This window comes from Vipera berus (assembly GCF_964194415.1).
Source record: "Vipera berus genome assembly, chromosome: 7".
NCBI lineage: Eukaryota > Metazoa > Chordata > Lepidosauria > Squamata > Viperidae > Vipera > Vipera berus.
In genome coordinates, this window is record NC_138209.1 from 30,191,359 (window position 1) to 30,204,737 (window position 13,379).

The following is a 13,379-nucleotide window of genomic DNA, read 5'->3' on the forward strand; positions in this document are numbered from 1 at the left end:
CCCTGCTCAAACAGGATAACCTATACCATTTCAGACAAGTGACTGTCTAGTCTCTTCTTAAAAACCTCTAGTGATGGAGTGCCCACAATTTCTGAATGCAAACTGTTTCACTGGTTAATTGTCCTCACTGTTAGGAAGTTTCTCCTTAATTCTAGTTTGCTTCTCTCTTTGGTCAGTTTCCAAACATTGCTTCTTGTCCTGCCCTTTGGTGCTTTGGAGAATAGTTTGATGCCCTCTTTTTTGTGACAGCCACTCAAATATATGTCACCCCTGTTTCTTCTTTTCTTTACAGTAGCCCAGAGGTAGGCAATCTTGGCTCTTTTATGACTCGTGGACTTCAACTCCCAGAATTCCTGAGCCAGCATGGCTCAGCTTGGAAACCTCTCCCTTTTCCCTCAGCATGCCTGGCTCAGGAATTCTGGGAGTTAAAGTCCACAAGTCATAAAAGAGCCAAGGTTGCCTACCCCTGCACTAGTCAAACACAAGTCCTGGAGCCGTTGTTCATATGTTTTAGTCTCCAGGCCTTTGATCATTTTAGTTGCTCTTCTTTGAACTTTTTCCAAAGTCTCAACATCTTTTTTGTACTATGGTGACCAAAATTGCTTGGTGGTCTTACTAGGGTTTTATAAAGCAGTACTAATACTTCATGTGTTCTGTGCCTCTTTTTATACAACCCAGGATTGTATTAGCTTTTTTGGCTGCTACTGCACACTGGTGGCTCATAGTCATAGGACTCTAAGGTCCCTCTCACAGTTACTGTTTTTGAGCCAAGTCTTACCTAATCTGTATTTATACCTTTGATTTTTCCTGCCTAAATGTAAAACTTTCCTTTTCCTGCCTAAATGTAAAACTTTCTCCACCTTAAAATTCATTTTGTTGGATAGGGCCCATTGTTCAAGTTTGTCAAGATCTTTTTGGATCCTGAGCTTGTCTTCTGGGTGTTGGCTATTCCTGCCAGTTTAGTGTCATCTGTATTTGATGAGTTCCCCTTCTATTCCTTCATCTAAGTCATTTATGAAGATATTGAAGAGTACTGGGCCTAAGAGGGAGCCTTGCGGTACCCCAGTGATTATTTCTCTCCATGTGGATATAGTACCATTGAGGACTACTTGCTGAGTATGGTTTGTCGGCCAGCTACAGATCCTAATTAAGCAAAGTAATCTCCTGGCTATAGATGAATGAAACAACTTTCTCTAGGGATAGAATCAAATTTTTATTTTGCATCAATAATGAAATATATAACAATGGTGTCTGTATATATGTTTATATCGCTTTGCTAAAAACTATGAAATAGTACATTGATCCATGATGAATTTGGTCTGTCTAAAGACCACTGTTTATTGACTAGAAATTTCTCACATTCCAGCCAATCCAGAGGCTTATAGAAAGCATGCATACAACTTAGTAGGAATACTTAAAAACTGATTGGAAAATAATTGTAAGGCTCCATGCTATTTCCTGTGTTAAAAAAGGGGAATAGTAACGAAACAATTCCAGTCTTTGGCTATTTGGAATGTGTTAACACTAAAGGCCGAGGGGGGGGGGGTTACCCACCAAATAATGTTGCTATACCATTCCAACTGGGTTTATTAGATTGCTATCAGGCCCTTTATCTTTTTTAACTGATTGATTAATTTAATAATTACCAGATGAGAGATTGGTGGCCAGGGCAATGTTGTTTAGAGGCATGAACTGAGGCAAAGAACTGGCCAAAAGTCTTATTAATTGAGGAACTTACAATTATTTTCCTTAAAAGACAGGAATTTCTTTCATTTTTAGCTTGGAAAAGTTGGTCCCAGATAATTTGTTTGGTTCTTTTTATTAGATTTGTTAGACTTCAATCTAACGGATAAGTTATAATGGTGGGATAGTTGCTAGATTTGTAACATTTGAAGGCTGATTTGCATCAATCATGATCAAACCTGGATTCCTGTCTGAGATGGGAGAATTAGTTCATGTAGTGCCAATTGATAGTAAGTTGACTGTGGTCTTTTACGTTTAGATATTAGCACTTTTTTATAGTTAAAGGCTGTGCGGAGAGATTTCAGAAAAAAATAGTAGAAACCAATGCTATGTGAGGCATATAAATCAAATAATTTAAAATATTAAAATGAATTAACAAAGCATAATATAGAAGTCATAAATAAAACTGGAATAAAAGAGTCTGGAATAAATTTATAGAAATTTCAACTGGACCACTGTTGGATATTATGTAACTTCATACAATGAGCAGAAACTCTCATTGCTAAAAACACTGCTTGAATTTCTCATTAATTTTCAATGATTATCAAATATTGACAACATAAGAAACACCTTTTTTAATTGCACTACATTTAAATGATATTATTCCATTTTTAATCATAAATGATTGTATTGTTGTGTAGTTAGTGAAATCAGGCAGATTATAAATTATGCAAATAAAATATGTAAATACAAAATATGAAAATATTGAGTAAAAAGAATAATCAGGAAAGCAAGAGTGATTTTTTTCAACAAATCAGAAAAATATTAACGAGTAACCTTGATAAGATTTCAGATAAGACATCTGCATTATATTTGATCTAACAATTTTATGAATCATTAGTAAAGTATGTATTATGCAAGAATTCAGTACTTTAAAGAACAGTTTCTTAGCCAAAGCTGGAAAAATCAACATCTGGATGACATAGCTAGAGAGCACAAGCAGAAACTGACTCAACACATTATCAGGCCACAAAGATTTGTCAGGCTTTCTGATTTAAAAAATATTTATCTTTAGAAACCTGCTTATATCTTCTTCTTTGCCATATTCTTCTATTTGATCCAAATAGTTAGAAGACGGTCCTCGAACTTGTTTTCTTGGAAAATCTGGAAAGCAGAAACCACCATCTTTTCGTGCATAGTAGAAACAAAAGTCATCAGTAGTAATTTGGAGCAAACCTTTGAAAAGGAAGGAAGAAATGTTTAGCAAATTAGTTTGTGTTATTTTCTATTTAGACTTTGCTACTTTTTACAAAGGAATTGTAGAAAAAGTGGGTATCATTCTGATTCACACATAATGCTCACTAGATATCATTCTGGTTTACACATTATGTTAACCAAAACAGTATGATAAATTAATATGATATGAAAATCCATACATTACGTATGACAGAATGGAACAGAACTACCTGCACAAGTAAAAAGGAATTGCAATTTAGCATTATGTGTGAATCCTTGGTGCTCTCTGAGCTTAGTTGTTTTCTTGCAGACATTTCAGAAAACAACCAAGTTTAGAGATCACAAAGAGACCCACAATTCAAACCTGAGTTACATATATTCTCTTCAGTTGGTATATTATGTATGAACTAGACCACTGAGTAATTTTGATACATTATATCTCTTAAAATACAAATGTTCTTCCCAAGAATGTACATAGGCATACTTTTTTATACTATAGAAGAAAATTAATGTAGGCAAATAAGACCAAGAAAAGGTTTATTAGCATTTGAATCTCTGCAGCACAATATATATAAAAAATTAAGTTTTGAGAAATAGCAATTATCAAAAAGTTCCTGTCTGACAAGTACTGTTAATATCAGAATCTATGGATAGAAGCTTTACAATAATACTGAATATAGACATATTTATTTACTACATAATACAGATTTCCAATCATTTTTGTATCCTACAATTATTTCATAAGGGTATTTTTCATCAATATTTTTTTATCAATATACAGGTAGTCTTCATCTTATGACCGTTTGTTTAACTATCATTTAAAGTTACAGTAAACTCATAAAAAGTGACTTATAACCCATCACTGAAGTTGCAACCATCACATCACCCTTATGGTCATGTGACTGCAATTTGGGTATTTGGCAACTGGCTTGCTTTCAAGATGGTTGGAGTGTTTGCAAGATCATGATTTGTGATCTTCCCAGCCAGCTTCTGACAAGCAAACTTAATTGGAGAAGCCAGATTTACTTATCAATTATGTGATTCGCTTAATGAGCATGTGATTCACTTAACAACTATAGTTAATCACTTAATGGCAGTGGTAAAATGTTCATAAAATCAGGCCTGGTCATGAAATGATTTGCTTAACATCCACCTTGCTTAGTGACTGAAATTCCAGTCTACCTATAAACAGAGCTTGGAAATAGCATTCAAATCTTCATGATGCATGAACGCCTAAAATAACTCATAAACCCAAACATTAGTAGAGAGTAAGAAATAACATGAACCTTCCTCATTTTTCTATTGGAAGAATATTTATCTCTTAGGATCTTATGATCTTTTACAGTAATTGCAGATCACTTGACTGGTCTTTAAGAGGGCATTAAAAACATGGCTGTTTCCCAGTTTTGGGTTAGGATGATTGTGTAGCCTTTTGTCTATCTCTTGTTGGGACAGGTGGGAAGAAACAGCTGTTTCCTTCAAATGATTATCTTTTCAAATTTTACTTTTACCGTTTTATATATTAGTCACTCAGTGTCTTTGAAGTTGGATAGCCTTGAAATTTGAAGTATAAATAAAATAAAATAAAAATTACATTTGTCCTATTTCACTGACTCATCTGTAAATTCTAAATGAGCCCAGCATGACTATATGTGTTATTCAGAAGACAACAAAGTAAAAAAGTTAGGCATGTGAAGAAAAAGTTGTGGTATAATATGTTGGACATAGATACAAGTTCCAAACTTTTGCTTATTTGTTTTTTCTTAGTTTAATTTGCAGCATGCATGTCACTCTAAAAATTCTAAAACATTTCAAGAGAAATGTAGGTAGCTTTAATGAAAAATAAAAACCTGCCAAATAATTAGATATATTATTTGTTATACATTATTTCTTATTCTTGATGAATTTGATAAAATTATATAAATATCACATCATAGATCAATAATAAAACTGATTAGAAATCATGCCAAACTCTCAGATTTAGGAGCAGCAATCCAACTATCTACAGTTCTTATTATTTATACATGTTTTCGAGACAACCATCAACAGAAATATTCATAAAGATGCAGTCCGTGTGGTCCTGAAGAACAACTGACCAGATGGAATGAAGCCATCTATCTTTCCAGTTTGCTGAATTTACAGCTTTCTTACATTACAATGTATTAGGTTATCAAAATCAAAAATAAGAGCAAAACGGTCTTGAAAATTAAGCTACATTCTGCAAATTCTTTAAACAAGTTAATTGCTTTTATACTGGAGTTTATTTTCAAACATGTTACAAATTTATAATTGCATTAGAGTTTTACAAACTTATTCTGAAGACCATCAATTTCCATAGCTGATTTGTAAATGTAACAAATATATTGTTCACATGAGCATATACTTTACACAATCTGTATGAAAAACTTTCTGTGCATAATATTGATACAAATTACACACATATTTCTCTAAAATACAGTATGTGATCAAATGACTTTTGTCCACAGAAAAAATAATCAGACTAAAACTAAATCATTCATGGAGGTCCTCAGTCTTATGTTTTGTATAATTTCAGTACAAATTGAGAGTGTACAACATGTCTATCAATCTAATATATTCAATCCACTCTACATTGCCCAAATGAACGTATGAAGAGCTATAATTTTAGATAAATAATACAATTATTTATTTACTAATAAACAATATTTATGGATAGTTCTACATAATTAATTTATGGGAGAAAAAATGTCTTTGTGGAATATATATATAATAAATATTTTGGATTGCTAACAAAGAATTAAAGGGAGACTGATATAGCCATGAGCCAGCGCTTGTCCGAGGACGTCTCCGTGGTCATGTGGCTGGCATGACTAGACGCCAAAGGCACACGGAACACTGTTACCTGCCCACCATAGTGGTCCCTATTTTTCTACTTGCATTTTTACGTGCTTTCGAACTGCTACGTTGGCAGAAGCTGGGACGAGTAACAGGCACTCACTCTGTTATGCAGCACTCGGGATTCAACCCGCCAAACTGCCGACCTTCTGATCGACAAGCTCAGCGTCCTAACCCTCTGAGCCACCGCGTCCCACCATATATATATATATATATATATATATATATATATATATATATATATATATATATATATACACATACATACATGCATACATGTATATATATATATATATATATATATATATATATATGTAAATTATTCAAATTGCTAATAAAGAATTTTTTAGGGAGGCTGAATTTTTTTTAAATCCCATTTATATCCCGCCCTTCTCCGAAAACTCAGGGCGGCTTACAATTTAAAGCACAAATCAATGTGCTTAGCAATAGCCTTCATTCTATGTATATGCCTGATTATTAGGGCTTTCGGGGGGCCCCAAGCGGCATTATTACAAAGTCAGCTTATTGCCCCCAACAATCTGGGTCCTCATTTTACCTACCTCGGAAGGATGGAACGCTGAGTCAACCTTGAGCCTGGTGGGATGCGAACCTGCACTAATTGCAGGCAGCTGGTGTTACTTAAGGAGGCATTAGCCCACTGCTCCACCAAGGCAGTGATCATTATAATCAGCCCAGGTTCGAATCTCAGATAAAAAGGGTATGACTGACTGATGAGAACATAAGAAGTTCGAAATGATCATTTCAGCCTCCCTAAAAAATTCTTTATTAGCAATTTGAATAATTTACACAGATAATGAGCTGTCATAAGTTGTGATTATATCCTTGCCGAAGGACTGATCTAATAGCTTATAGAAAGCTTTTGAAATTGGTCCCATGAATTTGAACAAAAATTTAAGTTGCCCTTGCATTACATCAAAGGAAAAGAAACTCTTCCTATTTTTTAAATTCTCAGTTAAATTGTTACTGAGTCATGGTGGTACAGTGCTTAGAATGCAGAATTGCAGGCTAACTTTGCCCACAGCCAGGAGTTTGATCCTGACTGGCTCAAGACAGACTCAGCCTTCCATCCTTCAAAGGTCAGTAAAATGAGGACCCAGATTGTTGGGAGAAATATGCTGATTCTATAAGCTGCTTAGAGAATGCTCTAAAGCAGTGATGGCGAACCTTTTAGAGACCGAGTGCCCAAACTGCAACCCAAAACCCACTTATGTATCGTCGGGTGCCAGGTGTTAGTGGCCCATTGGGTGGGCATGGCCCATTGGGTGGGCGTGGTGCATTGAGTGGGTGTGGCCCATTGGGTGGGCATGGCTGCAGTGGTAACGGCAGACTGGGTGGAACTAAAAAGTTCAATCAATTCCAACTTTGCGAGATCTTTTTTTTCCCCGCGAGAAGTTGAAATTGATTGATTGATTGAACCTTTTTTTTCCTTGCACACGGTGGCGGAGGCCTAAAGTGAAAAAGTTTTATAAAACCCAGCTGAAGGCCTAGGACTGGGATGACGACGCGCGTGCCCACAGAGAGGAGTGCAAAATAAATCTAAGTGCTATTGCTATATAGAATGCCGATCAACTGAGAATTCACCAAGAATTCATTAACAACCAACTATCACCAATATATTATAAATACATAAGTTTGGCTTATTTATATGGCTATCCAAATGTTTAGAAAGATAAAAAGTGATACTCATGTCATATAAGTTACACTCATAGTAATATCGGGAAATGGAATATTTTATTCATTTCACCAAAATGCATGATATCAATTCCACACCATAATAAAAACAAACACGTCAGCAGACAAAAGCTGTTCCACTAAGTAATTATTGGAAGTTGGGCACAGCTATTGAAATGAAGCCAAGCAGGATCATGGCTGCTTAGTTAGACTGGAAAATAAAATTATAAAAAAACCAAACAAGCCAGTGGCAAATCACTTCCACTCTTTTGCCAAGAATATTGCACAATCATATCTGTCAAGTTCAACTTAAAGGCCTTTACTTTATTATTAATATAATTAAATAGCTATACTATACATTTGTGTTTCCCTCTCAGAAAATATCTCTGTTGAATAAGCCAGCTATTGAAGCTTCTTCCTCAGTAATCAAAACTATGAAACTGGTTAATTCTATCAAAATCAGTATTCAGCTCTTAGGAAAAAAAAACAAGAGCCATATGATATTTTAATGATGAATATGTATATCGGGCATTAGGGAGTTTCTTATGGATTTGAGACCTCCCATCCATAAGGTTGTGCTATAAAATAATTGTTAGTTTTGAACATGTTTATTGCAACAAACAAACTTGACTACATTTCTGTAAATGGCTAAATCTCTTAAGAGACAATAGAAGTTAAATAAAGTGTAATGCTATATATGCTTTCTTAGAGCAAGGTTCTACTCTTAACACCAATATTTTAAAGTATAGGTCATCCCCAAATTACGCTCATTCAAAGTTATGTGATGAGCGCCTCCTAGTGCTTACGAGCAAGTCCTGAAGTTACGAATATTGCAGCACCATAACAGTCGTTTGCCCTTACGAGCGACAGTAGTGGCTCTGCAACATTCACCCTGGTTATTCCCTTCCTCCCCACCTACGCACCAGGTCTGCCTAGGCACCAGGCCTTCAATACTCACCCTATGAAGAGGCCTGCTCCAGGCCTTCGGTGTGTTCGCAGAAAATGGAGGCCTAAAGTAATGCAAGATCACGTGAGATCAGTGGGGTGAGATTTCACGCTATTGATCTTGCATGATCTCATGGTATTTTAGGCCTCTGTTCTCTGCAACAGAGAATGGAACCAAAGCTGGGGGATGCTTCCACATGGATTGGGGCTTTTGAGGCCTTTTCCAGGCCACTGTGGCCCGGATTTGAGGCTTGGGAACACTTCTGCCCCCCCACCCCGATGGCCCGATCTGGTCTCCGGAGGCCTTTTCCAGGCGTGATAGGGCCACGGAGAGTCTGAGGAAACATTTGCTGGCCTCAGATCCAGGCAGCAATGACCTGGAAAAGGCCTCCAGAACCTAGATCAGGCTGCGGGGGTGGGGTGGGCACAGAAGCATTCCCCAGTCTTAGATCTAGGCGGCAATGGCCTGGGAAAGGCCTCCAGAGTCCAGATCAGGCTGTGGTAGGATGCGGAAGTGTTCCCCAGTCTTAGATCTGGGCAGTAGTATGAACTACGGCAGAGAGGAGACAGATCTTTTCCAGGTGAGTCCAATGCGACAGGAAAGCAGGGGGACGCATGTGGTATCTTAGTGAGTCGGGGAGGCCTTGGGGGCCTGTTCCATCACTTGGTCCTCCGTGGCCTTCCCCACCCTGAGATACTTCATGTTCGCTTAACGAGCCACATGCATTTTAATGAGCAAGGGAGTAATCTCGTTCGAGGTATGAGATTCATTCTACAAGTTTTCAAGTTACAAGTGGAATGGGCAGACTCCATTACACTTGTAACTCGAGGACTACCTGTAATTATGTTTTACAGTCTAATCATTTCTAGCTCCAGAAATAGTAATCAAATCTCAGAATAGTACTTTGATTAATAAACGTATCACTATACCAAACAGATCTCTTAATTTGATTGGCCATGGGTATGCTGATTTGGAGGGGTCATTTGTGGTAGATAATTCTCTTATCCACTCTTAGAATAAATAGAATTGTTATTGGGGTCTTATTGATATAGAAAACCCAATTCTGGCTGATAGTGTAGCATGCAAAGTTCAGTGCTCTGTCCAGTGCTTAAAGTGATATTTTCATCTGGTTCCCTTTCAAGGCAACCTGGGTGGTCACAAAAACCACTTGACATCTTGATGCACTTCAGCAGTTTTACATATACACAAACTCTGTAGGAAAATAAATTTGTCATTTGTCACCACATATGTTGATCTGGGGAGTGAAGCGTTTTCTACTCCAGCTCCTGTGCAGCTAAGATGCCTTTCTCCCCGTTGTTTCAGCATTTAATCTTTTTATTCTGGAAAAGCAAATTTTCCTTAAGAATAATGACTTTTTAGGGGAAAAAAGAATATTGCAATTTAGCAGATTACTCTTTATATATATATGTATATGTGTATGTGTGTGTATACACACACATACATATACATATATATATCTACACACGTGTGTGTATACACACACATACATACACACACATATGCTAATTAAAATTGTATTTATGTAGAGAGTTGTTATTATTATTAATAATAACCTCCCTTGGAGGCCTGCAGCATGAGCCAAATATTTAATCTAATCTGTTATCGCTGCTCAACAGGCAGTCTTGGCAACTGTGATCTATTCTGCTTTGCTCTGGAGAATGCAATAAAGAGTAAGGAACAGCTGGTTTAAAAAAGTCTCTGTAGTTTAGAAAGACAATAATAATATTTTCATATTTTCATGAGTTTAGATACATGCTAAACCACACTAAAAGCATCCCTTTCAAAATGTTTCCTTATGTTAATCAGAGAAGACTACCCCGTCCCCCAGTTCAAAGTTATGCATCTATGGGACTTCTAAGCAATAAAAGTATAGAGTGTTTCTTAAACGTTTTTCTTAATTTATTTCATAGTAGTCTGCTCCCCTTTTAAACTTTTTTGTTTTTTTTAAAAAGCTGCATTTATTTCATAACTGTTTACTGTTTAGTTTAAAATGTGATAAAAACAGTGCAACAGTCACTATTCATGTTGTGTAGATTATGCTCAGATGTAATATCAAATCAAAGATAGAATTATATGCATAACATTTAAGCAGATTTCCTGTTTATTGCAAAACCATAGCGGCTCTGTTGCATTCAGGTTCAATAATACTATTGTTTCAATTGCAGAGCTTTGGGAAATAGGCTGATGTGTATCACAGGACACACTAGGACTCATACAACCATCACACTTAATTATGGATTCCTTGATTCCTTCCAAACATTATTAACATTAGCAAATTATTAATTTTTGTAGTTCCACCTTCCCGCTTTCAAAATCCTAAACAATAGTTCCTAGAATTCTCAGCCAACAGAAAGGGGTAAAGTACTCCTAAATCCCATTTGAGATTGGAAAAATTAACTGCCTCAAATTCCTCTGGATTACGCTTCTGTGTGATCAACAAAGATTTGGATGGAATAAATTATCTTTTCTGTTTTACAGTGCATGAAGAATCTCATTTACAGTGTTGTGGGCTTTTGTATTTATCAAAAGCCTCTGTTTACCTGATGTGTTTAACAACATCATGGAATTCCTCCAAGAACTATAAATCAATTGAAAGTTTGATTTAGCTTTCTTGCATCACTAGCAAATCATCTCTTTTATAAGGATAAACTTTTGAAATAAATTTACTAGCCATTTAGTATTATGATTCATATTTGCATCCAGGTTGTTGTAACATTATAATTTAATCTTTTGGGGTAGACTTTGCTTATCATTCCTCTGATAAATGTTTGAACTAAATCATCTTTTTTCCTCCTGTTTCACGTTCACTTCTGGTTTTTTTCTTCTGCTACCTCAGTTCTATTTCTTATTTCAAAAACATTATTTAAGGTCTAAACTTACTCTTTAGCAATATTTTAATTTCAGTATTTATTTTATTTTAATTTCAGTATTAAAAAATTAGCGATCATACGTCATTTCTAAACAAATCTCAAAATAAGTATAAAGGTCAAGCCAAAATCCACTTTAACATATAAAATGCAAAACTCAGATTAAAAATTGCTCATAGAACAAAATTATGTCAGTTGGAAATTCTCCAAAATGTTTAAATTAAAAAAAAATGAAGGAAGCCATCTGGAATTATCCAGAGGAATTATTATAAGAAAGGATCCATGACTGATAACGTAACAAATTTTGGTGGTGGATTAATGACCAAGATATTAATTATTTCAGTTGAAACACTGGCCCATAAGAATGTAAGCAGGGAACTTCAAAGAGGAAAACATCTACAAAATCCATCCCAGAAGTGCCTCCATCTACCCTACCCACAAGACCTGAGGGAACAACCAAGTCTTCTAACATCCCCTGGAACGCTACGAAGAAGCTACATGGCTTTCAGGAGAGTCCATCTTCTAAGGACGGCTGCCTTGACAGAGATGGCACATTTCCTGGGTTGTCAGAGGTGACACTATTTAAAGGGACCGTGCAATTGTGTTGGCCCAATACCAATTAGGCAGGAACCATGAGAAATAGACACTCTCTCAAATAAACTGGTCCAACGCTTTATGTTCCGCTAAACTGCTTTTGTACCAACCAAGGTATATGGATCCCTGGTTAAGAAATTCAGATCTAGGTAACATTTTATAATAACTACCAGTACTTTCCCGATAAAGAACATGAGTATTAAATAAATGTTTTTTTACAGTGTATAAGAAATTTAAGTAAACATATGGTGACCATTTTTTTCTTGGAAAATATAAAGGACAAATTTGAAAAAATGGCAAATCTGAAAGAGCCTTATAAGAATAAAAAAATGTTTATATTGACAACTTGGCTTTACAAAGAAAATTCAACAGCAGAATTAAGAAAACTACAAATTCACATATTATAATAAAAATATCTAAATCAAATAGTACATTTTAAAATAATTCAATCTCCATATTTTTCACATGAATGTGAAAGACTGCATTAAGTGGTACCATTTGTAGTTAAATGATGAAAATAAAGGACAAAACTGAGTTTTTTAAAAAATAAATACCTTTAAAGTATAACTTTCTAAAATAAAAGTTTGTCCTTTATAATAAAGGACATGTGGTTAGGGTAGGTATATATCACCTCAATTTATTATTCTTTTCCAATATTTTACCTGGGATGTGACCTCTGCAAGTGTAATAGAATTCTTTGCAATAATCCTTGCACAGGAAAGGAAGGGCTAGTTCTCTTTCCAATGCTTCCTTCACAGTTGAATGGAACAGATTCTGAGCATTCGGTGAACAGTGAGCGCATCTCATTTCCTGCAGCAGCCTCACACATTCTGTGTTGTTGGTAACAGAAAAGATCTGCAAGCCACAAACCAGAAACATATAAGCTTTCTTGTATCTTACAAAGCACACTGCAATCTTATATAAAAAACTATGCCAATTTAACCAAGATCGTTATTGGTTAAACCTATTATGCCTATTATATGTAAAAAACAACAATAAGTCATTGTCACAATTCTGGGGATTAAATAATAAAAATGTAATCATAAAGCTATCACATAGGTAATTAAAATTCTATATAGCTAGATTAAAAGATAGATTATGTTTAAACATTCAGTTATATCCTATAAAAGTAATTCCTCTCACCTAGCTCATATTTGGTTCCGTGAAACCTGATTTGAAGTACACAGCATAATAGTTTGCATATGATTCCAAGTTGCTCTATCCTATATTGCATCGGTTGTCTCTTCCAGGGCATGGCTATTTGATATGCATACCTGTTACACATGGTTTCATTCACTCCCATGACAGAGTGAAGCTGTTAACATAAGAACTAGAGAGCTTTAGTAGATGAAGACCAGGTTGTGGAAAGGTGCTGATACAACTCTCACTCTAGCATCAGTACAAAGGAATACACAGAATAATGAAGCTAAATTATTCATGTAATAAATAACACAGCTCTGGCTTTC

General features: G+C 35.6%; 1 protein-coding gene across 1 annotated transcript in view; it reads right to left on the reverse strand.

Moving 5' to 3' along the window:
- HHIP (hedgehog interacting protein) overlaps positions 1-13,379 on the reverse strand; it is a gene marked incomplete at its 3' end in the record, with an annotated part of 90,407 nt that overhangs the window by 60,229 nt on the left and 16,799 nt on the right. The window contains exons 2-3 of the mRNA XM_081333261.1: positions 12,576-12,768; positions 2,763-2,919 (exon numbers count right to left, since the gene is read on the reverse strand). Coding sequence (XP_081189387.1) covers positions 2,763-2,919; positions 12,576-12,768 — 350 coding nt within the window. The remainder of the gene's footprint in view (positions 1-2,762; positions 2,920-12,575; positions 12,769-13,379) is intronic.